The 26,133-nt window shown below is 39.8% G+C and overlaps 1 protein-coding gene across 1 annotated transcript in view; it reads right to left on the bottom strand.

Moving 5' to 3' along the window:
* The window catches only part of FREM1 (FRAS1 related extracellular matrix 1), a 261,719-nt gene that overhangs the window by 57,633 nt on the left and 177,953 nt on the right, over positions 1-26,133 (bottom strand). Inside the window, exons 26-29 of the mRNA XM_073667873.1 lie at positions 22,051-22,252; positions 19,079-19,223; positions 10,054-10,183; positions 8,337-8,409 (exon numbers count right to left, since the gene is read on the bottom strand). Of these exons, the coding sequence (XP_073523974.1) occupies positions 8,337-8,409; positions 10,054-10,183; positions 19,079-19,223; positions 22,051-22,252 (550 nt within the window). The remainder of the gene's footprint in view (positions 1-8,336; positions 8,410-10,053; positions 10,184-19,078; positions 19,224-22,050; positions 22,253-26,133) is intronic.

The raw sequence follows: 26,133 nt of genomic DNA, 5'->3' as shown, positions 1-26,133 counted from the left end.
ATCTTTTATTTTTTGTTTTGTGCTGGCAAGCAATTTTATGTATTTGCTACATGATTACTCTGTATGTTTCTATATATAGTGGGGAAAATAAGTATTTGATACACTGCCGATTTTGCAAATTTTCCCACTTACAAAGAATGGAGAGGTCTTTAATTTTTATAGTAGGTACACTTCAACTGTGAGAAACAGAATTTAAAAATAAAAACTAGAAAATCACATGGTATGATTTTTAAATAAGTAAGTTGCATTTTATTGCATGAAATAAGTATTTGATCACCTACCAACCAGCAAGAATTCTGGCTCTCACAGACCTGTTAGTTTTGCTTTAAGAAGCTCTTCTAATCTGCACTAAAACAGGTGCAAACAGGTGCAGTTAATACAGGTGTTTTAATTGCACATGTTTGAACTCATTCACTGTATAAAAGACACCTGTCCACACATTCAATCAATCACACTCCAACCTCTCCGCCTTGGCCAAGACCAAAGAGCTGTGTAAGGACACCAGGGACAAAATTGTAGACCTGCACAAGGTTGGGATGGTCTACAGGCCAATAGGCAAGCAGATTGGTGAGAAATCAACAACTGTTGGCACAATTATTAGAAAATGGAAGAAACACAAGATCACTGTCAGTCTTTCTCGGTTTGGGGCTCCATGCAAGATCTTGCCTCGTGGGATAAGGATGATTCTGAGAACAGTCAGGAATCAGCCCAGAACTACACGAAGGACGTGGTCAATGACCTGAAGAAAGCTGGGACCACAGTCTCAAACATTACCATTAGTAACACACTTGACCGTCATGGATTAAAATCCTGCAGGTCATGCAGGGTCCCCCTGCTCATGCCAGCACATGTCCAGGCCTATTTGAAGTTCACCAATGACCATCTGGATGATCCAGAGGAGACATGGGAGAAGGTCCTGTGGTCAGATGAAACCAAAGTAGAAATTTTTGGTATCAACTCCTATTGCCATGTTTGGAAGAACACCGTCGAAATTGTGAAGCATGGTGCAGGAAACATCATACTTTGGTGGTGTCTTTCTGCAAAGGGGACAGGACGACTGCACCCTATTGAAGGATGGGGTCATGTATTGCGAGATTTTGGCCAACAACCTCCTTCTCTTAGTAAGAGCATTAAATATGGCTCGTGGCTGGGTCTTCCAGCATGACAATGACCCAAAACACACAGCCTGGGCAACTAAGAAGAGGCTCTATAAGAAGCATTTCAAGGTTCTGGAGTGGCGTAGCTAGTCTCCAGACCTGAACCCAATAGAAAATCTTTGGAGGAAGCTGAAACTCAATGTTGCCCAGGGACAGCCCCAAAACCTGAAAGATCTGGAGAAGATCTGTATGGAGTAGTGGGCCAAAATCTCTGCTGCAGTGTGTGCAAACTTGGTCAAGAACTACAGGAAACGTTTGACCTCTAATTGCAAACAAGGGTTTCTGTACCAAATATTAATTTTTTTTTCTATTTTATCAAATACTTATTTCAGACCTCTCCGTTCTAAGTAGGTGGGAAAACTTGCAAAATCGTCAGTGTATCAAATACTTATTTTCCCCACTGTATGTGGGTTCCTTCGGTTCTATAACACCAATATTTCTGTGGTATGGTTTTACTGATAAGTCCAGAGTGGCTATGGGGAAGCTTTTGTTCATTTTTATGGATGTGATCTTCTCCCTATTGCCCATGGAGTGCTATTTTGGTCTATACAGTCTACTCTGACTGAGTGGTACCATTATGATTCCCTGGTCTTAGTTTTAACCTCCCTTTATGATATTATTGGTTGGTTATTGCCTAGTTGCCACTTATATCCATTCTAGCTGATGTGCCTGTGTTGCCTTCACTCCAGCCCCTTCAAATTGTATTGTTCTATAGGTGATTGCGACATTATGGGCCACGCCGTGTTTAAATATATATATATATATTTATAGAATTGTATTTTTTTATTTAATGTATCCACAAAGGATTTTAGAACTAGAAATTAAATGGTGTTAAAATGTGGTCATTCATTATAGTCTGGAGCTGCACGCCGACTATGGCTGCAACACACGTGACGGGGTGGGCGCATCCTAGTGTAACCCTTGTCTTCTGGCTTCTACCAAGGTTTATATAGATATATACTTACTCTCATTGTATTCTATAATTTGATTATCTTGCCACAATTATATATGCTGGGAGCCACCTTTCTTCCTGGTATCTAGGTACTATAGCACTTTACTTACCTTTTACAGGAAAAAACACACGCTTACATAATACCTCATGTTTAGCAAAATCACTATTAAACTGCTGAACCTCATGCTATCCCTGTACAATGGACATGATGACCCTTTATCTGCATTTGTTAAATCTTGTATCAACTTTAAGCATGCTCTGTGAACCTTGGATTGGTTATTTTGCTTTTTTTTCCTATTATAATCTTTAATAATAATCTTTTTATTTATATAGTGCCAACATATTCCGCAGTGCTTTACATACATTATCATTGCTGTCCCCATTGGGGCTCACAATCTACATTCACTATCAGTATGTCTTTGGAGTGTGGGAGGAAACCCACACTAACATGAGGAGAACATACAAACTCCTTGCAGATGTTGTCCTTGGTGGGATTTGAACCCAGGACCCCAGCGCTGCAAGGCTGCAGTGCTAAACACTGAGCCACCGTGCTGCCCTTATCCATATATTTTAGTAAATGTGGTACACTTGGATTAGTGCCCCCTGTTTTCTGGTTGTTTTCCCTCCCTATGTGCACCTATTTCTTTATCAAATAAAGCTTAATATATGTTTTACCATCATCATTGGCCTTTTTTTGTCGGTTTTCTCTCTCTTTTGGTTTCCCATGCATCATTTCCGATAGGTCACTATATATATTGACATTATTCATACATGCATGTGTGTTATTGAATATATTTTTGAGCTTTTCTAATTGTGGCTAAACATTGCTAACTCGCAGCAGTTGCTTTGCAAATTGCAAGCCTTTCTCTAAAATTCACATAGCATGTCAATATACATTCATGTATTTTTCTGCAGTGTGTGGATGAAGTTTGTTAAAATCGCACCCACTTCATTGCCTACACATTCGGAAAATTTGCAGCATTATCACTAAAGCTGTCAGCGAGCTGTGTGCCAAATAACCTGCATAGACATGTATTTAATAGATAACACGTTGGCTAGTTGCAGCCACAACCACAGAGGGAGCATAGCAGCTTAAAAGGGAACTGTCGCAATGAAAATGCTATCTAATATTCCGGCAAAAATATATCATGGGAAAATGTTAATTATAACTTGTATTTTAATCATTTAAATCCCTGCTCATTCTTGGCTTAGAGGTCCAGTGGGCAGTCCTATCAGCATTACCTGTGTTGAAATCCACATTGATGGCTATCAGTCACTGATTAGGACTGTCTACTGGACATCTGAGCCAAGAATGAGTAGAGATTTATATGTGCGGCGCCGCGGCACATACCGGCAGTCAGAGGCGGGGGGGGCCCCGGACCTCTCCCCCAGCAGCGGTGCACGGCCGCTACTTCTTCTTCGGCCGGGCAAGCATGGCACCAGTTAACTTCGCTCTGTGCTGGCCCAGCCGCGTCACTGCTAGGAGACACGGCCCTGTGCGCAGCCGTGTCTGCTAGTATGACGTCACGCAGTGCGCGCCCTGCACTGCTCCACCGGAGAGGAGCTGGACGATGGGAGCCGGGGGATGGTGAGTGAGTGTGTGTGAGAGTGTGTGTGTGTGTGTGTGTGTGTGAGAGTGTGTGTGTGTGTGAGTGATTGAGTGAGTGAGTGTGTGTGTGAGTGATTGAGTGAGTGAGTGAGTGTGTGTGTGTGTGTGCAGGCACAGGAGATGTGGTATGATCAGACCATGTTCCTGCACGGTCAGACACAGCCATTACACAGTACACAGCTGGGGCACATTTATAAGATTATCTCAGCACAGGAACATTTTATTTAAATACATCTAAGTGTGGAAAATATTAATATTCCAGGATATATTGATTTAAATGAACTTTTGTTCGTGGGAAAACTCCTTTAAACCTCTTCTTCAACCCTGCATTAAAGATGGGTCGTGGTATCTGTAATAGGCCCCCCAACTACCATAAGCAATTTATAATTCTAGTGTCTTCTTATGTGACAGAGGGACATTTGGGCTCCAGTGACGAATGTATACTGTACCGCTGGATATTTCTGCCTATCTGCTCCAAGAGTAAAAGCAGTCTCCTCTCCAAACATCTGACAGGAGATCTTCATAGTTGCATGCCCACTCATCTAGTAGGGCTGCTGGATGAAGTATTCAGCATTTATAAACCACCTTTTGTATTTCAACTACTTTCACCATTATATTCATTCTTTAAAAAAATCGAGACACATTGGCAGGAATCTGGGTTGAACATACAGATCTGTAAAAGTCCCATGCAAAATATAACCTGGAGGCTTTTATCACTCTTATTATCTTGACACATTAGCTAGTATCATTTGTTTATAAAGTTGTATGGATTACTTATATCTATGAATTAACATATCTAATAAAATAACCATGCAAACAAAAGTACACATGGTACATAAGTTTAAGAAATCAGTAAACAGAAACTTTTCCACTTCATGTCAGAGATATTTCCCATCAAATACATACTGGAAGTATAGAGTTGAAAAAAAAACCTTTTTATTAGTAGGAGAAAATCATTTTATCTGGACAAATTACCAATCAATCTGCTTGGATGTCTTTTTATGTGATGGAAATTGAACATTACAGTGTTACATCTGGCTCTCCAGCCGTCCCACTGGCATACATTTCTAACAGCCCCATTTGGGACTAGCATGCTGTCACATAGTGTTTGAGAGAGACCTTCCTAAATTATTAAACATTTGGCACTTATTGAAACCTCAATAAAAATGATTAAGTTAGGCAAGGGTCTCAGAAGTAACCACCCCGCAGAGGTATGTTGCAGTAAAGACTAGCGGACAACACCTGGTATAAAATAGAACAATGGAAATTTGGCAAACAGAAGATAAATACAGTTCATGAAATTTCACTTAGTTGGGGCACATAGGCTTCACTAATCCTGCTCAATTTCAGGCACAGATACATAATGCTTCTTACGAAGAGGCAAATCACTTCACCAGTTTCTGATCAGGCACAGGTTGTCCTCACCTTGCAGTTTGCGAGCGTTCTATCTCCCATTCTCTTACATTTCTCTATCCCATGTGTGGAGACTTTTCTCTCCAACCTGCTAGGCCTCACAAATAGCACCATGCCAGGAAACTCCTCACCACATGTCTTGGACTCCTATCACGTGAAGGACTCCTCACTTTACCTGCCTCATCCAGGTCATACTTCTTTTCACGTCTTGAGTCATCCACAGCTCCACCCTTGCAGTGCTAGCCAGTCCCTTGAGTTCTTGAAAAACCACTCACCAATCTAGAGGCTGGGGTCACATCTCACATACAGAAGTCTGAGTCTGACATGAAACATGCAATTTGAATGCATAGTCCCTTTGATCATTTTTTATATGTCTTAATGATGGGTGGGGCATGGAGGCACTTCTAGTGGGCCTTAAAGTCTCTTTGGAGGATTTTATATGACACAGGCAGCCTCATACCTTTATGATTCTTCACAACTTCTACATTGTTTCCCATGTGCCTCTATTTTTATATCTGGGCTCAGCATATGGAACCTCCTCACTCTTCTACTGTCAGGAAGACAACACAGCTCCCATTACTAAAGGACTCCTAATAGCTAATTTTACCAACAGCACTCTGCTCTTAAAGGGAACCCAGCTTCTTTCTTCTCCCGGTGCCGGCCTTCTGCTAATGGGTGACAAAACATTTTTCTCTTCAGTCATTCCACTCTGCCCCTGGGAATAATGGCACCTGTGCAAGATCTCAGGCTGGGGAGCAGGTCACAGAGACTGACATCTTGCCTAGGTGCCGTCATTCCCGGGGGAGGCGTATGTGCAGATGAATATTCCAGCTCTCGCAACATTATTAGGATGTTACTATGCATGCGTTGCCCCTAAAATGACAGCGGCTGCATGATATGTCAGACAAGGAAGCAGGTCACACAGAAGAGTGACCTGTCAATCACTTTCAGGAGGCTGGATATGCTGGAGACCACCCCCTGCACTTGCAAACTCATTTGCATAAGATTTGCCAATGGCTTACATGAGAACGGAGACACATATTGGTAATATAAAGGTATGGAAGTAATGACCATTATAGGTACTTTACTGCGATGATGTTAATTTTGGGTCTAAAAACCTATTGGTAGGTTCCTTTTACCTAACAAGCTGCAGTTATTCCTCACTGCATTGGCTCTCTGGACAGCTGATGGGCACAGTCTCTGCCTCAGCTCCTCTACCTACACTACATCCCAACAGGGGATCCTGCCCACATCAGCTGGCATACACTTCACAGGCACATGCCCAATCTGACATGTGGCGCCTAACTCGGTGCTTATATTGCGGGGCCCAATGTCAGTAGACTCCAGATATTGTCCTCACTTCTTTTCAAATATATTTTGAAGTGTTTCATGGTTTTCCAAATCACTGCTTGCCATAATTAAAACTTCCAAAGGAAGTTGCAGTAGTTTTCAAAGGGTCTGTGCACCTATGTGTGATTATACCACATTCTTCTAGTAGTAAGGAATAAAGATTCCTAATGACAAAAACTAATGAATACTTATATTCAACTCCTATGGCACCCCATCTTACTTCAGTAATTACATGGTTGTCCCAATTTTATTACTATAACTGTACGCCCCAAGTAAAAGTAACTGTGCAAAAGCCAAAGTGATAATTCTGTCTTGTGAAGTGAACAGAAAGTCTCGCTGTTGGCAGGCAAAAGCAAAGGCTCCCAACTTGTAAGGTTTGAGAAATGTAAAAACATGCCAAATCCTTTCAGCAAATCACTAATTAATTAAGTATAATGTAAGTAAGATAACGCTTTGTTTTAGCACATTAGTCCCCTGCTGTTTAGATAAACAAGGGCTTACACATAAATTTGCAGACATAAGATAAGTATATTATTATGTTTCTAACAGTTCCCAAACTGTTTTAGGTCTCTGGTTCACATTCATGAACATTAACTGTAGTCATCGCTTCCAAGAGGTTGTGCACATTTACAGAATATCTTAAACCCTGCTTTTTTAGATGTTTGAAGCCCACCGTCCCCACCATGACCACCCAATGCTTCAAAAAGTCTTCATTTTAGACAACTTATGCGTCAGCTCAGTCTTCAGGTAAACAGCACAGAACGGAGGATGACCACTTCAGGCCTCATTTTAGGCCATACACTTAAAGGAGTTGTCTTCTCTCAACTAACTTTAACCCATAAGCTTAGTGGTGTATAAAAAAACAAACAAACTGAGCTTTACTTTTGCTCACAGGTATAGACGGCACAGCCACTCAGCTCAGTGACTGCCTGTAGCGCTGTAGACGTGATGTCATTGCTGCAGGCAATCAATAAAGACTGTGGCATTGGCAGAGACACAACTCTGGACCCAGGGATGGTGATTAAAGACCAGTTTGTTTTTTTCATACCTCACTGAGTCTATGGGCGAAAGTTAGGTGAAAAGGGACAAACCCTTTAATGATCCAAGCTAAAAGCATCATAGGCATCTATGAGGATCTGTGACCAAGTTTTTCAAATCATGTAACTCTCCGATGAAGCCTAACTTTGTTAAGTAAGTGGTACTATTTCCCTATAGTCCATAATGCAGCTGCTGCAGAACCTTCTTTTGAAGAGTTGGGGGGTTCATTTTCACCAACAATTAATTGATATGAAACATCCTTATTAGTGATGAGCGAGCATGCTCGTTGCTCGAGATTTACGAGCATGCTCGGACGAGTACATATTATCTTCAGTGTGCTCGGGGGTTAAGTTTTCGTCGCTCCGTGAACATGATTTGCAACTGTTGGACAGCTTTAATACGTTTGAGGAATGCTGGAAAAACAGGCATTCCTCACATGTATTAAAGCTGTCAAACAGTCGCAAATCATGTTCACGGAGCGACGAAAACGTAACCCCCGAGCACGCTGAAGATAATAGGTGCTTCTCGAGCATGCTCGTAAATCTCGAGCAATGAGCATGCTCGCTCATCACTAATCCTTATCCTTTCATAAGGAACATCAGGAGCATCTGACTTATGTATTTTATCATTTTGCTGGAACAGAATATTATAATACACACTACAGCTGCTAAAAAGACTCCTATGTGGCCTCACACATCATATTGTACAAATATTTTTTACAGACATCAATGAAAATTTACATTTTTATACTGTATATATAATATGGAAGATTAAGCTAGAACTATGCCCTCAGAGTGGCCAAGGAAGAAGATTGTACCTGGATCAAACTGGATAAGTCTTGAAGGACTTGTAGAAAAATCTTTTCCATCCACGGCACTTACTCCATTCACCTTTTGAATGAAAACAATGAATTAGTCCTACTTTTGTTGTAGATCCTTACTTGCCTTGTGTGCTGGGTAATATTCATGTAAATTCTACAATGATTTGTACTTACTGTATAGTAGACTAGAAGAGGATGAGCTGGACCAAAAAACAAATTGGACAACAAAAATATATACAAATGATCTTATCTTTATTGAATAATAATAATAATGAAAAAATTATGGTACATAAAATTTGGAGAATTATACAAATGAAACCACTAAAGGGTTGTAATACGATAAACAACGCATATACAGAAGATTAAATTAAATTAAATTACATTACAAACTACTCCTGTCCATCCCGGGTTTTATATTATGTGCATATAACAGAAGTTAGGCAGGTGACTATGAGAACTAGTGGGGATAATAGAAATAATTGGCCTAATGCTCTATAAGGTGAGCACCTTCTAACACATACTAAACAGTATACACAAGTCACCTAGCACAGGAGATAGTTAGGTTAATGCTAGCAAAACAATCAGAAATGCAAAATAGTAGAGTATGGATTCAGAGCCTGTGGGGTGTGAAACACCTCGACGGACGTTTCGTCTAGCTTGGTCATTGGGGAATATGTGATCAAGTTAATCAAAATCTTGCAGTTTTGACATATGTCAGATATTCCCTTGTGATCAAACTAGGTGAAATGTGCATCAGGGTTTTTCACTCTCACAGGGTCTGTATTGATATTCTAACTACAATTTCTGATTGTTTTGCTATCATTACCCCATTGCTAGGTGAGTTAGTATACTGTATAGTAAGTGATAGCGGGGGCTTACTATTTACTTTATAGAGAATTAGGCCAGTCATTTGTATTTGCAGGTTTTACCCCAATTTTCTCACTTTTTATCCCACAATATCACTACTCCCCTAGTGCTGATGTATGCACATAATATATATAATGGTTTTATTATTCTTTTATAAAGATGATATCAGTTTCTATATATTTTTGCTGTCCACTTTTTTTGGGCATAGTGCAATAGTCCTGAGTCAGACATGGCAGCTATTGGCTATCTCTCCTACAGGTGCTTGGATATTTATAGTTTTTTACATGTGAATGGGAACAAAATAATTTGAAAATCCAGTGTCCATTGTCTGCTACGTACGGTACTTTGCCTTATTATGTCATGTTATACTGACAGGAGTGGATCTTAGAGAGAGAATTTGAAGAACTGGACTTTTTAATGACTGCATTTCCATATCACTTCCATTATATCACCTGATCGCCAGATTACATTCTGAAAAACCCTCTTGAATCTAAAGTGAGATGATGCTGTGATAAGTTAGTCAGGGTAATGTTGGGGAAGGTCTATGCTGGGTGTGCACATTGCTGCTGCAGCGCATGTTTGCCAATGTTTTCCAATATTGAGACAAGTCTGCGGTATTTTTAGATTTTCTAAAATCGCTGTAAAAATGCTGCAGCTTGGACACTTTTTTTTTTTCTTCTTAAATCATGGCCAAAGCGCACGCATCATGTGAGCCCGACCTAAAAGTTTTACTATCAATAAGCTTCCATATAGTTTCAGCAAACAGAATACTTAATGATGCGATGAGAGCCTGCCGCCCGAGTGTGCGTCTCGTATCAGCAGATGAAGGAACTCTTTTGTCTCTTACCTGTAGTGAAATAAAAGCAGAGTCTGCGGAGTAACCCCGGCGTGTCATCTTCAAAGACACCAGGGCTTCTGTCTCACACACCTCATACATGGCCTGGAGCAACTCAATGCCACACCATTTTATTTCCAAGCTGTGAAAAATGAAAAGAACCCAGTGAGGTAATTATTGCAGGTGACACGTACGCTCATGCTGGCTGATCTGTATATATCTATACATATCTGTGTATCTATTTATCCGTCTGTATCTGTCTATACATGTATGTAATAATGCTGAGATGAAGCAGCACTCCGGCTAAATGGAGGGTGCAGGCCCTGCAACCCGCTCCATGGCCCACGGTAATACTAATCCCAACCTGAGCGCTCCAAAATAGCCAAAAAGAGACATTTCAGGCCAACATTTGGACTTTTTATCTGTCTCTGTATTTATCTGTTTATTTGTCTATCGATCCAAAAAAGACAGGCAGCAACATTTTTCAGTATGTTTTACGGTAACTCATTTTTAGTGGTCGATGTGAACAGCAGCCACTTTTGGCCTCAAATGAGCCTGTCAAGTCTGACGAACGTCCATTTCTACTGAAACGTTGCCATTGTTCACACAGATCATTCAAACTTGATTTAATGTGTTGAAACCTATTGGGGTGCTGCCAGCATTCTTTGGATATCTATACGGATGGTTGCTGGCTCATGACTAAGGGATTTGCAACCACAGGAGTGTAAGAAATAGTGCTTGCTTTGATTCTTCTCTTTTTTATACTTTTTACTCAATAATTTGTTTTATAATATCTGTCTGAAAATTAAAAAAAAAAAGAATTTATCCCCCCCCCATTCCAGCTCCTAAAAATCCCCTCCTCCCTTGAAGGAAAAGAGGATCTATCTATCTATCTATCTATCTATCTATCTATCTATCTATCTATCTATCTATCTATCTATCTATCTATCTATCTATCTATTCTATCTATCTATCCATATCTATCTATCTATCCATATCTATCTATCTATCTATCCATATCTATCTATCTATTTATCTACTATCTATTATCTATCTATCCATTTATCTATCAATCTATCTAGAAAAAGAAAAAAATGAAACAGCTCTAGCTAAAAAATTTTTTAAAGAGTGCCAAGCCTCCAAGGCAACTACCATTCCTCCACTATAAAGTTAAAAAAAATGGAGGCAGATCATCAATTAGAATCATAGAAAAATCATAGACAATTGTAGGGTCGACACTTTGGTTCAAAAAGTGAGAACCTTTCTCCAGCAATATACAAGTGCATTTTCTACCCTATATGGTTGCATCTATTACAACGGTAATCATAGAAATAAAGTGCAATATGCTGATCACATCCATTATAATGCAATAAAAAAAGCTGTGATTAATAAAAAGCCATGTGTAGATTGTAAAAGAATCATAACAGGACAATATTTCATTGGTATTAACATAGTGTGGCAAAAAACCTTAATTGACAATTATAAAACATATGTGAATAATCACTTCTATGTATCTATCTATCATCCATATATCTATCTATCAAAATTCAATAAACAAAAATCAATCTATCTATCTCATATCTACCGTATAAGCCGACCCAAATATAAGCCAAGGCACCTAATTTTACCACAAAAACTGGGAAAACTTATTGACTCAAGTATAAGCCCTGGGTGGGAAATGCAGCAGCTACTGGTAAATTTCTCCATCCTGGTAAGTATTGCCGACTCATCACCAATTCTGGTATGTATGGCCCCCTCATCACCAATCCTGGTATGCATGGCCTTCTCATCCCCAATCCTGGTATGCATGGCACCCCTCATCCCCAATCCTGGTATACATGGCCCCATCATCCCCAATCCTGGTATGTATTGCACCCCTCATCCCCAATACTGGTATTCATGGCACCCCTCATCCCAATCCTGGTATGCATGGCCCCCTCATCCCCATTCCTGGTATGCATGGCACCCCCCATCCCAATCTTGGTATGCATGGTCCCCTCATCCCCAATCCTGGTATGCATGGCACCCCTCACCCAATCCTGGTATGCATAGCACCCCTCATCCCCAATCCTGGTATGCATGGCACCCCTCGTACCAATCCTGGTATGCACAGCACCCCTCATGCCTAATCCTGATATGCATGCACCCCTCATCCCAGTCCTGGTATGCATGGCACCCCTCATCCCCAATCCTGGTATGCATGGCACCCCTCATCCCAATCATGGTATGCATGGCACCCCTCATCCCAATCCTGGTATGCATGGCCCCCTATCCTGGTATGCATGGCACCCCTCATCCCCAATCCTGGTATGCATGGCACCCCTCATCCCAATCCTGGTATGCATGGCACCCCTCATCCCAATCCTGGTATGCATGGCACCCCTCATCCCAATCCTGGTATGCATGGCCCCCTATCCTGGTATGCATGGCCCCCCATCACTGCACACATTAAAAAAAATAAACACTTCTACTCACCTTTCTTCCCTCTACTCCAGCGCTGCTCCTGTTCTGCCAGCAAGCTCTCCTCCGCATCTGAGCAGTGCATGACGTCACTGCCGTGTGCCCTCAGACGCCAAGGTGAGCTGCGGGGATATTCACTCCTCTCCACGCCGGGACTATGGTAGTGGAGAGGAGTGAATATCCCTGTTCTTTAATAGTGTGCGCACAGTGTCAGCAGCACCGCAGCTACCGCTGCTGCTCCGCAATCCTCCGTGCCCGCTACTAAAGAGAATGCATATTCACCCTTCTCCATGCCCATGTACTATCCATCTGTATTTGGTCTTGTAAATGTTACTTTCTGCTTATCTATAAAAACAAGTGCCATATGGAAGAAAAACATGGACTTATGGACACACTGGTGGTAAACGAATGGAATACGGATGACAATACAAATGATAATCGTCTAGTTTTTATGGATGAAAATTGGATAATTTTTTATATTCTCATCTGAATCGGGACTTACTAAGATTTTCAGTATTAGATTTCTTGACAAACAATAAAGGACCATTGGACTTTGTAAGCCAGAACCAGGTGTGGAACAAACATAGATAAAAGTTTTAATGTAAAGATTTTCATCTCCTACCATATTTTGGAACAACTCCTAATTTTAAGTTACAAGTAATAGTGCAAAATACTAACAAAAATACGCAAGCAATATAGTGGCCCATTTTATTTTCATATTTCAATTCTGGATAAACCAGGCCTCAATAATACACCATGTGTATTTTATTTAAAATACTCATTTTTATCTTTATGCTATAACTTATACTTGGAATAAACATTTAACATGTATGATAAGAAAGATTATTTATTTTGGTATTTTTTAGTCCTGATCTTGAAATATTTTTTTTCCATGCTCAATGAATGAGCAACTTTGTACATACAGAATAGAAAATGTATGATACGGATTCTTAAAGTATCATTCACATTTGAAACTTTATAGCAAAAAACGTATTTCTTAAAGGTCATAAGTTAGAAGATATGTCTGTAATCAGTGTTAGCGGCTTGCCTTTCCGGTACTGTAGCCCTGAAGCATAGGACAAGAAGGACATCTACTGGTGAAATGCGACATTGCTAAGTATCTCAGCTGGATACGGATTTCACAGCATGTAGCAAATATTAAAACAATTTACAGATCTATTTTTAGTGATGGCTTTAGTGGATTAAGCACATCACATAATACTTAAATCTCATTGATCTACAATGTTCATATTACTTTGCAGTGAGTATGAAGTAGCCAAAAAAGGTCAAATGATTTTCTACCCGTCTGGTGTAAAGTATAATTTGTAATATTAATCTGTTACATTCATGCTAATGTGCAAAGCTTAAGTCACACCATGATTTTTATACAGTAAAAAAAGATATATGGACATACAGTAGTGTGCAAAAGTTGTAGGCAGGTGTGTAAAAAATGCAGTGCCGATAATGTCTGTAAAGCGCTGTGGAATTAATATAAGGGAGTAAAATAAAGAAATAATGTATGTTAGACAGCATGCACAGATTGCTATGGGGCCATTGGATGCCAACGATGATATTTTAATATATGTCCACCATATTTACCATTATCTGTATTGACAAACATTTGAAAAAGCATAGCTAAAGACTAGAGTTTTTCCTGTAAAAATATAATTGGCAGAAATTGTTATTTTGTACTTCCTTCTAATATTACGAATGTGGACTGCTGGCTTGAGAAGTCAGCAGCATAACCAAGGATATAAGCAAGAAGACTGTCTGGGCCAGGTAAGTAAGGATTTTTTTTTTGGTTGAAGAGGGTGTCTAGTGCAAGAAATCCTAGAGCGGCACGGTGGCTCAGTGGTTAGCACTGCAGCCTTGGGTTCAAATCCCATCAAGGTCAACATCTGCAAGGAGTTTATATGTTCTCCACGTGTTTGCGTGGGTTTCCTCCGGGTTCTCCAGTTTCCTCCCACACTACAAAGACGTACTGATAGGGAATGTAGATTCTGAGTCCCCAATGGAGACAGCTATAATAATGTATGTAAAGCGCTGTGGAATTAATGGCGCTATATAAAAATAAAGATGATTATTATCCTCTATCTGTATACTATGTAATCAAGGTCCCCAGCAAGTGGTCATGCCTTCAGGGGAACTGGTTGTGGTGTGATGTGATAATATGCACCAAAATGTTTCCACAAATTGGCAAAACTTAAGCATACCAAAAAAACTGTTTAAAGGGAACCTGTCACATGAAAAAATGCTATTAACCTGCAAATATGGGGTTAATCTGCAGGTTAATAGTGTTATGAACCTGCCCGTGTGCCTGCACTTAGAGTCCCACTGCCGGGAGGAAATTAACTTTATTCCTCCCGGTAGTGTCAGTCATAGCGATGGCGCCGGCGCGGGTTACATAGTTACATAGTTACATAGTTTATAAGGCCGAAAAAAGACAAGCGTCCATCCAGTTCAGCCTATTTCTTGTGCACTGCAGCTATTCTGCAGCGTTGATCCAGGGGAAGGCAAAAAAAAAAAAACATGCGGTATAGGCCAATTTACATCATTGAGGAAAAATTCACTTCCCGACACCAATCTGGCAGTCAGATTAAATCCCTGGATTAATTAACTATCACTAAGCGTAAGATGTAATTTTATTGTTCTCAAGAAAGGCGTCCAGGCCTCTCTTGAACTCATTAAGTGAGTTGGACATCACCACTTCCTCTCCCAGAGAGTTCCAGAGTCTCACGGTTCTTACCGTAAAGAATCCCCTTCTATGCTGGTGCAGGAACCTCCTTTCCTCCAGACGCATAGTGTGCCCCCTCGTCTTTGTCACCATCCTTGGTATAAACAGGTCATGGGAGAGATCTCTGTACTGCCCCCTGATGTATTTATACATGTTTATGAGGTCTCCCCTAAGCCTTCTCTTTTCCAACGTAAATAGGCCTAATTTTGACAACCTCTCTGGGTATTCTAGTCCCTCCATTCCCTTTATAACCTTAGTCGCCCTCCTTTGTACCCTCTCTAACTCCAATATGTCTTTCCTGAGCACCGGAGCCCAGAACTGTGCACAATATTCTAAGTGCGGCCTTACCAGCGCTTTATACAGAGGAAGAACAATGTTCTCATCATATGCCCCTATTCCTCTTCTGATGCATGTCATGACTCTATTTGCCTTCGCAGCTGCTGCCTGACACTGGGCACTCCAATTTAATTTGCTATTAACCAAGACGCCCAGGTCCTTCTCCATGTCAGATTTCCCCAATGGTTTCCCATTTAATATGTATGGGTGACTGCTGTTTTTCTTTCCCATGTGCATGACCTTACATTTATCGGCATTGAACCCCATTTGCCATTTTTTGGCCCAACTCCCCAATTTATTTAAATCCTCCTGTAGCTGTGCCCTATCCTCATCTGTATTAACTACTTTACAAAGTTTAGTATCATCTGCAAATATTGCTATTTTACTATGCAACCCTTCCACTAGATCATTAATAAATATATTAAATAATATAGGGCCCAAGACAGACCCTTGAGGCACCCCGCTAGTAACCCTGACACACCCTGAGCTTACTCCATTGATAACCTCCCTCTGCTTTCTATCACTCAGCCAGCTATTTACCCACTTGCACACATTATCCCCCAGACCAAGCATTCTCATTTTATATACCAACCTTTTGTGTGGCACGGTATCAAACGCTTTGGAGAAGTCAAGGTATACAACATCCACTGACTCTCCCCGGTCCCCGGGTTCAGTCACCGCTGTGCGTATAGATAGCGGCGGCACTGGCTGACAGCAGACCTTAATGCTGAACTGCTGTCAGTGACTGCCGGGGGCACAATTACAGCCACTGCTCTCTATACACAGAGCAGTGACTGAACCCGTGCCGGCCACTCCCCAGTGACTAAAACCAGAACGCTATCGGGAGGAATAAAGTTCATTTCCGCCGGGCAGGTTCAGAACACTATTAACCTGCAGATTAACCCCATATTTGCAGGTTAATAGTGTTTTTACCCTTGACAGCTTCCCTTTAAGGAAGCACCAAATTTCTCATCCCGTCTGAGCCAGTGTGATAAATTTGGCTCATTTTAGGACTTCTAGTCTTACATTTTACACTATATAATATTGGACAAAATCAGGTAATTCAGCCCTACATGTCTGATTCAAATATACAGTGGGGAAAATAAGTATTTGATACACTGACGATTTTGTAAGTTTTCCCACCTACAAAGAATGGAGAGGTCTGTAATTTTTATCATAGATACACTTCAACTGTGAGAGACAAAATCTTAAAAAAATCCAGAAAATCCAGAAAATCACATTGTATGATTTTTACATAATTAATTAGCATTTTATTGCATGAAATAAATATTTGATACAATAGAAAAACAGAACTTAATATTTGATACAGAAACCTTTGTTTGCAATTATAGAGATCAGACCTTTCCAGTAGTTCTTGACCAAGTTTGTACACACTGAGGCAGGGATTTTGGCCCACTCTTCCATACAGATCTTTCCAGATCTTTTAGGTTTCAGGGCTGTTGCTGAGCACCATTGAGTTTCAGCTCCTTCCAAAGATTTTCTATTGGGTTCGGATCTGGAGACTGGCTAGGCCACTCCAGGACCTTGAAAGGCTTCTTACAGAGCCACACCTAAGTTGCCCTGGCTGTGTGTTTTGCGTCATTGTCATGCTGGAAGGCCCAGACATGACCCATCTTCAATGCTCTTACTGAGGGAAGGAGGTTGTTGGCCAAAATCTCTCGATACATGACCCCATCCATCCTCTCTTCAATACGGTGCAGTTATCCTGTCCCCTTTGCAGAAACGCACCCCCAAAGTATGATGTTTCCCCCACCATGCTTCACGGTTTGGACGGTGTTCTTTGGGTTGTACTCATACGTCTTCTTCCTCCAAAGATGGCGAGTGGAGTTGATACCAAAAACTTCAGCTTTGGTCTCATCTGACCACAGGACCTTCTCCCATGCCTCTTCTGGATCATCCAGATGGTCACTAGCGAACTTCAAAAGGCCTGGACATGTGCTCGCGTGAGCAGGGGGACCTTGCGTGCCCTGCAGGATTTTAATCCATGACGGTCTAGTGTGTTACTAGCGGTAATGTTTAAGACTGTGGTCCCAGCTTTCTTCAGGTCATTGACCAGGTCCTCCCATGTAGTTCTAGGCTGATTCCTGACATTTCTCAGAATCATTTTTATCCCACGAGGTGAGATCTTGCATGGAGCCCCAGACCGAGGAAGATGCACAGTCATCTTGTGTTTCTTCCATTTTCTAATAATTGTGCCAACAGTTGTTGCCTTCTCACCAAGCTGCTTGACTATTATCCTGTAGCCCATCCCAGCCTTGTGCAGGTCTACAATTTTGTCCCTGGTGTCCTTAGACAGCTCTTTGGTCTTGGCCATGGTGGGGAGGTTGGAGTGTGATTAATTGAGTGTGTGGACAGGTGTCTTTTATACAGGTAACAAGTTCAAACAGGTGCAATTAATCCAGGTAATGAGTGCAGAGTATGAGGGCTTCTTAAAGTAAAAACTAACAGGTCTGAATTCTTGCTGGTTGGTAGATGATCAAATACTTATTTCATGCAATAAAATGCAATATAATTATTTAAAAATCATACAATGTGATTTTCTGGTTTTTATTTTTAGATTTTATCTCTCACAGTTGAAGTGTACCTACGTTTAGAAATTACAGACCTCTCCATTCTTTGTACGTGGGAAAACTTGCAAAATCGGCAGTGTATCAAATACTCATTTTCCCCACTGTATACCGTCAAACATTTACAAACATTGTGCAAATGTAACCTTATCTGCACCCATATGACAACAAAATTCTCTTTTGCATTGATCTGTCAAAAAAGGGCACATAGGTGCATACACTTGGCATCCGTTTTGATAGATTACATTTTTTTTTAGAATTATTGGAAATTAATAATATGATAACATTTTAATGGAAGACTTTTTTTTTGCTACTGATAGAGTCAAAGAAAAGCTGAGTAAAAACATTATGCTTGGATACATCTGCTTTGGCTTTGATTATAATGACCATATAGCTGAACATACACAATAGCACAAAGTACTACAATATCCCTTACTTACGATTAGTACAAAAAGATGTCAAAATGTCACTTTGTCGTACACTGCACCCATAGAAAATATGTACTTTATTTATACCCTTGAAGGCCAAAAGTATAAAAATTATAGAGGATAACGGTGGACACACCTAACAGACACTTTTGGAACAATAAACTTGAAGTCCATCTTGCTGTCCACGTGAATGGAACCTATTATATGATCTCCATGTTGCTGTAAAGATCTGTAGGTCTGTATTGTAGAACTTGGGCTGGGAATTTCAACAAAGATATTGGGCATTAACCAATATACAGAAATAGGCTACCGAGCCACTACCCTGAACCACCATGAAAACTGACATTAACTCCTCAACTACCCTGGACTACCTAAGAAGCTAAACTTTTTTGCCCTAGGCCATGTGGGATGCTAAATTAAACCCTTACATGCTATAGGAGGCTTGTATATGTAGACTTTACCACATCTATATTTATGTTTTATCCACTTACCTTTGAGGTTCAGCTTTGTTCCCAGATAGATCTGTTACTGTGAACTCTACTGAATCTTCATAGACATTAACTGATGGATTTATTATATACAGTAAGAACTTCATGTTCAGATCCTTCTGCGTGAAGTGGTCTGAAATAAATTTGCCTGGGAAGACAAATATTTAAGAGTGTATTATTTTTTCCTTATAGCGCAAAGCTGAATTTTGTACAGAATGCTTAAAGGGGTTGTCCACTACTAGGACAACCCCTTCTTAAACTAAATATTTGGCCCCGATAATACAAACCTATACTCACTTCTCATGTTGGCTCCATCCCAATGGTGTTGGCACTTGCTGTCCCGGGGCCGTGATGTGGTGGAATGACACGAGATGCCTGGCGCCCAATCAGCGCTGGCGTCACTGTCCTTGCCTTCGGATAAACTGCACATGAAGAGGAAGCCCGGGATCAGCTGCAGTCCAGACTTCATCTTCATGTTTGGTTTGTCCGAAGACAGATGAGTATAGTTTTTTTATTTTATCGGGCCAAACATTTAGTTTAAGAATGGGTTGTCCTAGTAATGGACAACCTCTTTAATCACTCATATGAAATTCTTTAAAGAGGCTTTGCAGGAAATCTAAATTATTGTTTAAATGCTTTAGGTTGCCTAAAAACAAAAGTAATATCACTTTTCCTCTGTGATCCCCTTAGCTCCTGATCTGATGCTTACCTGGACTTGGTGGTCCTGTCCTTGGATCATCAAAGATGGATGGAAATTTCAACTCGACAAATCACACTCCGCAGAGAGGATTTTTTTTATTTATTATTTTTTTAGGCAACATGAGGCATTTAAAAATTAATTACAGATATAGAAAGTCTACCTTGATGTAGATAACGCAGCATTAGTAGATCATGGCACAAAAAAGTGTAACTTGACATCAGTCAATGTCTTGTGTAATGTTAAATTAAACAACCACACCAGCATTTGTTTTTATTGCAGCGCTGCAGTTGTGTCACTAATGTAAGATCCCTGCCCCTAGTATTATACTTACCGGCCACTGTCTTCTGTTATCGGCGCCTCTCCGGTCATCTCCAACAGTTTGTAAACTGTAGAAAACGCCAGTATTTGCTGGACGAGTTAGAGGTCACTTCTCAAAGTAAGTATATGAGGTCCAGAATGAGGCCAGAATGAGGCTCTCATAGACGTACATTGAGCTTTTGATCATTACCTCTGACTTCCGGTCAGAAGTTGCAGTCACAAAATGGCGAATAAGGACCAGTGCAGTGCCAGGAAGAGCTGAACATTGCGGCTGGTGAGTATAATATCCGGGTCACAGAACTTACATTAGTGGCACTACTGCAGCGCTGAAATTAAAAAAAAATGCTGGAGTGGTGCTTTAATCCTCTGAAGGGAGGTGACCTTGTGACAAGTTATCAAGATGATGCGTTATTTGTCAAATTAAAGCACCACTTCCACCATGTTTTTTTTTTATTTCCGCGCTACTAATCTGATTTTCTTGACCCTAGTAATATACTTAACAATCGCTGTTTCAGCTGTTCCCAACGACACTCCCGTCCCGATCCGCCATCTTGTGACTGCATCTTCTGAGTGACCAGAAGTCAGACGTAATGGTCACAAGCTCAATGTAAGTCTATAAGGACCTCGTTCTGGCCTTGTTCTAGCTCTCATAGGCTTACATTGAGAAGTGACCTCCGGCTCGCCGATCAAACGCTGGAGTGATCCGGCAGGTCACAAGTTGCAGAAGACAACCAGAGCGGTGCAGATCACAGAAGAAGACGGTGGCTGGTGAGTATAATACTAGGGGTGGGGAACATAAAAAAATGCTGGAGTGGTAGTTTTAACTTTGCTACATCTGTATATTTTCCTATGCGTGCAAAATATTATGTAGTGAGTATATCATCATCTAGTATAAAGGGAGCAGAAGCAAAAATATGAGCAGACCTTTATCATAGCTTAGGAAACATCATGCAGGAAAAAAAACAGTACTACAGTGGCAACCAAAAGTTTTGCATTTTTTTTAAAGTGTGATTACTTCTGTCTGGTTGTTGTGATGCCATTTCCCTGGTGATGGATTGAAAGTGCATGAAGTTGTCATCATGCAAGACCTTAATGTGAACCAAAATGCTTTTGAATATAGGTATGGTCATTTAATTAAAGAAAACTGACTGCCAAAAGTTTTGCATATACTATTTATTAATCACAACATAGAGAGTAATTCATTGCTTACAATGCCATAATTTAGTATTTTGTAGCATAACTTTAGTTACTGCACCACACCAACGGGGCATTGAAGCCGCTAGGGTATTCAAGACATCTTGAGGGATCTTGCTCCATTCCATTTGCAAATCTGCAAATAATTCATCTTTATTGCTATGGGTACGAGCCCCAACTCGTCGCCTTAACTCACTTTTATGGACATCAGATACTGACTTTTTCTTAATAATGTGATCAACTCTGGAGGAAGTTTTCCTTGGTCGTCCACTTCTAGGTTTGTCAGCTGTTCTATAACCTTCTCTTTCTTTCTTTAATATACGTGACACTTGACTCTGAGAACAGTTGTATCCATAGCTACCTCTTTTTGGCTTTTGCCTGACTTCACCCTCAGAATAATAAGCTTCCTGACATCTGGGGAAGGATACATTTGGCTTTGTCTTTGCCATGTTTTAACTTAAAAACACATACAAAAAAAAAAGTTTGAAGCAAAATTTGACTACCCATGAAAATATGCAAAACATTTGGCCCAGCAAATGTTGAAAACTAACACATAAAGGGATTGAACAATGTCAAACGCAATTTTCGTCCTTATAGCTGACAACCATTTGCTTCCGGTTTACTAAAATCACCAGGAAAATGGCATCACAACAACCAGACAGAAGTAATCACACTTTAAAAAAATGCAAAACTTTTGGTCGCCACTGTAGGTATTGGCGAACATCATGTGATCTACTGTAAAGCATTTTAATTTTGACCCTACCTGATATAACATTTTCCAGGTATCCATTTTGAGGCGCTCTTAGTATTTTAAAGACAATGTTTTCCTCTTCTGTTCCTGGATCGATAGCCTTTATTTCCCTAGAGGTTATGTAGATTCCATAGCGGCCATCATCAAGAAGCTGAACCTTTGTTGCACAGTGAAGGTGGACAATTCTAGGGCTGGAATCATCTGGAAAATCTATCTGTGTCAAAAAGATAATTGATAGATAATGTTGCATGAAGCTTTTTAGAGTACAATTTATTTTTTGTGCACTTTTGGACATTGGCATGATATTCAGTCTTGCTCAAAAATTTTCAAACTGACACAAATTTTGGTTTTCATACAGTTTGCTTCTTTAGTAATTTTAGATGTTTTAGTCGGATGTTTCTATGGTTTCCTGAAGTACAATTATTAGCATTTTATATGGTTTTACAGATGCATTAAGTTTATACAAAGACTCAGTATTTACAATGTTGTCCCTTATTTTTCAAGACTTTTGCAATTCACCCTGGCATGTAGGATATCAGCTTTTGAGCCATATCCTGACTGATAGCTTAGCGTCCCATTCTTGTCTAATCAGTGCTCAGAGTTTATAACAATTTCTATATTTTATGTTTGTCCACCCACTTTTTGAAGATTTACTACAGGTTCTTAATGCGATTGAGATCTGGGGAGTTTCCTGGTCATGGATGCAAACTTTCAAAACTTTGTTCACCGAGCCACATAATTATCACTTTTGCCTTGTGACATGGTCTCCATCATGCTGGAAAAAGCTTTGTTCATCACCAAATTACTCCTAGATCGTTGGGAGAAGTTGCTCTTGGAGGATGTTTAGATACGATTCTTTATTCATGGCAATGTTCTTAGGCAAGATTGTAAGCTATTCCAATCACTTGCATGGAAGGCAAACACCACTCATGAATGAAAAACACAGCAGCCAACATATTAGAGAATATGGAGAAGTGGTGTGGAGAAAAATGATCCACACCCCAAATCCATGTTGCCAACTCAAATTGAGCAATACAAAACTGGAGGAGAAACGAGTGTACTGGCATAAAAAGAACTTTATTTATAAATCATTAAAATATCATATAGATAAATACATAATATAAAGTGCAGACATGCGGATCAAAAAAAACCCATTAGGTCTCCAGCCCAAAAATGTGAGGACACATACCAATCACCTAGGGCAACATATGAACGTACCTAGATCATTCTAACATCAAATCAAACAATAGGAGAGGAGTGAAATATAAGGATACATAAGAATAGTAAGGGGTAAGGTGTTTAAATGGATGTGACACAGATAAAATTGGGATAGTATCAACACAGTCTAATGTTCAATATTAGCATCCAGCGTACATAGCATTCATAGAACAATAGTCGCTTACCCCAAAAGGTAGTGTCACACATGGTGCAGGGACCACAAGAGAGTAGGTGCCAATAATACAAGGAGGCCTCGACGCGCATTTTGCGTGAGCTTTTTCAAGAGACGCCTCTTGAAAAAGCTCACGCAAAACACACATATTCTTATGTATCCTTATATTTCACTCCTCTCCTATTGTTTGATTTGATGTTAGGATGATCTAGGTACGTTCATATGTTGCCCTAGGTGATTGGTATGTGTCCTCACATTTTTGGGCTGGAGACCTAATGGAGTTTTTTTGATCCGCATGTCTGCACTTTATATTATGTATTTATCTATATGATATTTTAATGATTTATAAATCAAGTTCTTTTTATGCCAGTACACTCGTTTCTCCTCCAGCTTTGTACCACTCATGAATGGTCTCAGGATGCTTTACCGTTGGCATGACACATGACTCATGGTAATGCTCACCAAAATCCAAGTAAAAGAAGGCGTCTTCAGCTTCCAATAATGTTTGACTTGCATTACTATGCCGTCACAATGACAGAAACAGCAACAATATTTCGACCTATAGTATAAATTCACGACAAAGACCTAAATCTATACTAGGGTTTCAAAACGTTGCTGCTCTTTCTGTATTTGTGATGACTTAATAAAAAGCAAGTCAATAGCTATTGGATGCTGAAGCCACCTTCTTTTAATTGGGTCTGACACAGTATGCTAGCGTCCGTTATAAGACTGTTATCCTAAGGGTATGCTCACAGTGTTTTTTTACATGCTTTGACACAGATTTTGCACCAAAATCCACTAAAAAACAAATCAAACCTGATTGAAAGAAGTGTCCCAATTATTTGGAGCAAAAAGTGCCCCTATAGTGCCCGTCTCTTTTTTTTCCACGTTTTTTAATGTCTGTTAGAATAATCGTCATGTCAATTCTTTGCTATGTTTTCTATGTGTCAAAACGTGGAGTTTATATGATGGTTTTTGATGCGTCTTTTGGCAAGTTTTTTTTGCAGTGGGAAGGTGCCAAAAACCACATCATAATTCTATTCCCCATATTATAATTAAAACCGCTTAAATAATCATGTGAAAAAAAAACATCAAAAACAACATAAGAAAAGTGTGTCTTTTAAAAGCAGTTTGTATAAGTAGATTTTTCAGCGCAAAAGAAATCCACAGCAAAAAACTCCGCGTGAATGACCCCTTATACTTTTGGTGAGTTTTAAATGATCTTAAAGGAAAAAATAAAAGAATAAAAATATGTAATAAATAAATTCACAAAACCTATATTTATCAACATATGCTCGTTTTGTCTAGTGGGGAGGGGTAATTATTGTTGTGAATAAAAATGGATATCACTCCAGGGCACTATGATAAATCTATCCTGGAATGTAAATGGGACCTCCAGCATTGCGAAAGGGGAGCTTTGAGAACTGTATATCTTTCCTGATATGCTGGAACCTGAACATGTGTATTGTGCTCAGTCCGTCTGATAGGAATGCGGCTGCAGCATCAGCAACTGATTGTGTATAAGTCCAGGAGATGATGCAAAGTCAGACTACAACATTGCAGTTTGTGGTTATTGGCTACTAACATAGGCTTTTATGCTTAATAAGCACAATGAACATGCTAAGGTTTTTCCTACTAGTCTGCCTGGCATCAAAGCTTTCCCAGTTCATCTGAGGGGTAGGCACAGAGATGGCAGAGTAAAGACCCAGGCTGATAAAACCATCAATAATTTTGTTGCCTATTATTGCTATTCATTCACTCTTGTTTTGGAAAAAGTGGTAAATAGAAGAGCACCTTTTCATGTGTTTTTTGTATTCATGATTATTTGTTAGTATACTTAAGTCCAGTTCAGAATGTTCTTTTTCATAGCCAGTGTTCAAGAGTTTTTTTACTCGAAACGCGTGTGGCATTTTTTATACACACCACCCCATAATATATGCTTTGTCGTCTGAGATGTCCATTTTTTGTTTTTTCTACAAATTTTTAAAAGGATTTGCCAATAAAGATTGTTTAATTTTAACTAATTGCCGGTGTGTTGAGCTGGATCCATCTTCACTTCCTCATTGACCCAGGCGGTGTTCAGCAGAGAGGACTCCGTGCTCCATGCCAGACTAGGATTACATCTGAGGGGTGAGCTGAAATTTTCTCTTTATTCAGTTTTCAAAAATGCAGCAGTTTTTCAATTCAGTCAGGATAAAAACAAGGGTGTACATAGACTTTCCTGGTACTGTTAAAAGCAGCTTTTAATTTGCATAAAAAACCCTGCAAAAATGCAATGTGTGAAATTGAACAATACCTGACCAACTCAATGGCCCTGACCAATGTACTGTAAACCCTGTTTACTTTTACACATTGGTTGGCCATTGAGTTGGTCAGGTTTTATTTATTTTAACACATATCACTAATTTAATTAAACTGTACTAATACTAACAGCCATGCTCATTTGAGCATAGCAAAACATTTTGGTTTAAAATTGAGAAAATCACAAAAATAAATGCCCTACTAATGTGTAAAAGTAAACAATGCCTGACCAATGTGTGAAATTGAACAATAAAGTAGCACTCTGTAACGCTAATTATGCAAACATAAAATACATGAAATTTGAATATCAAGACTTCTCAAGAAAATAGAAATAACTGAGAAATCTTAGCGCATAAATTGGCTAATTCATGTGTACCCTGTAACCACGGTAAGGTGTTTCTCGA

Source organism: Phyllobates terribilis, unplaced genomic scaffold (genome assembly GCF_046119375.1).
Source record: "Phyllobates terribilis strain yellow unplaced genomic scaffold, ASM4611937v1 Scaffold_1__5_contigs__length_1240528914, whole genome shotgun sequence".
NCBI classification, from domain to species: Eukaryota; Metazoa; Chordata; class Amphibia; order Anura; family Dendrobatidae; genus Phyllobates; species Phyllobates terribilis.
Note: the sequence above shows the minus strand (reverse complement) of the source record. Positions and strands in the feature narration are given on the sequence as shown.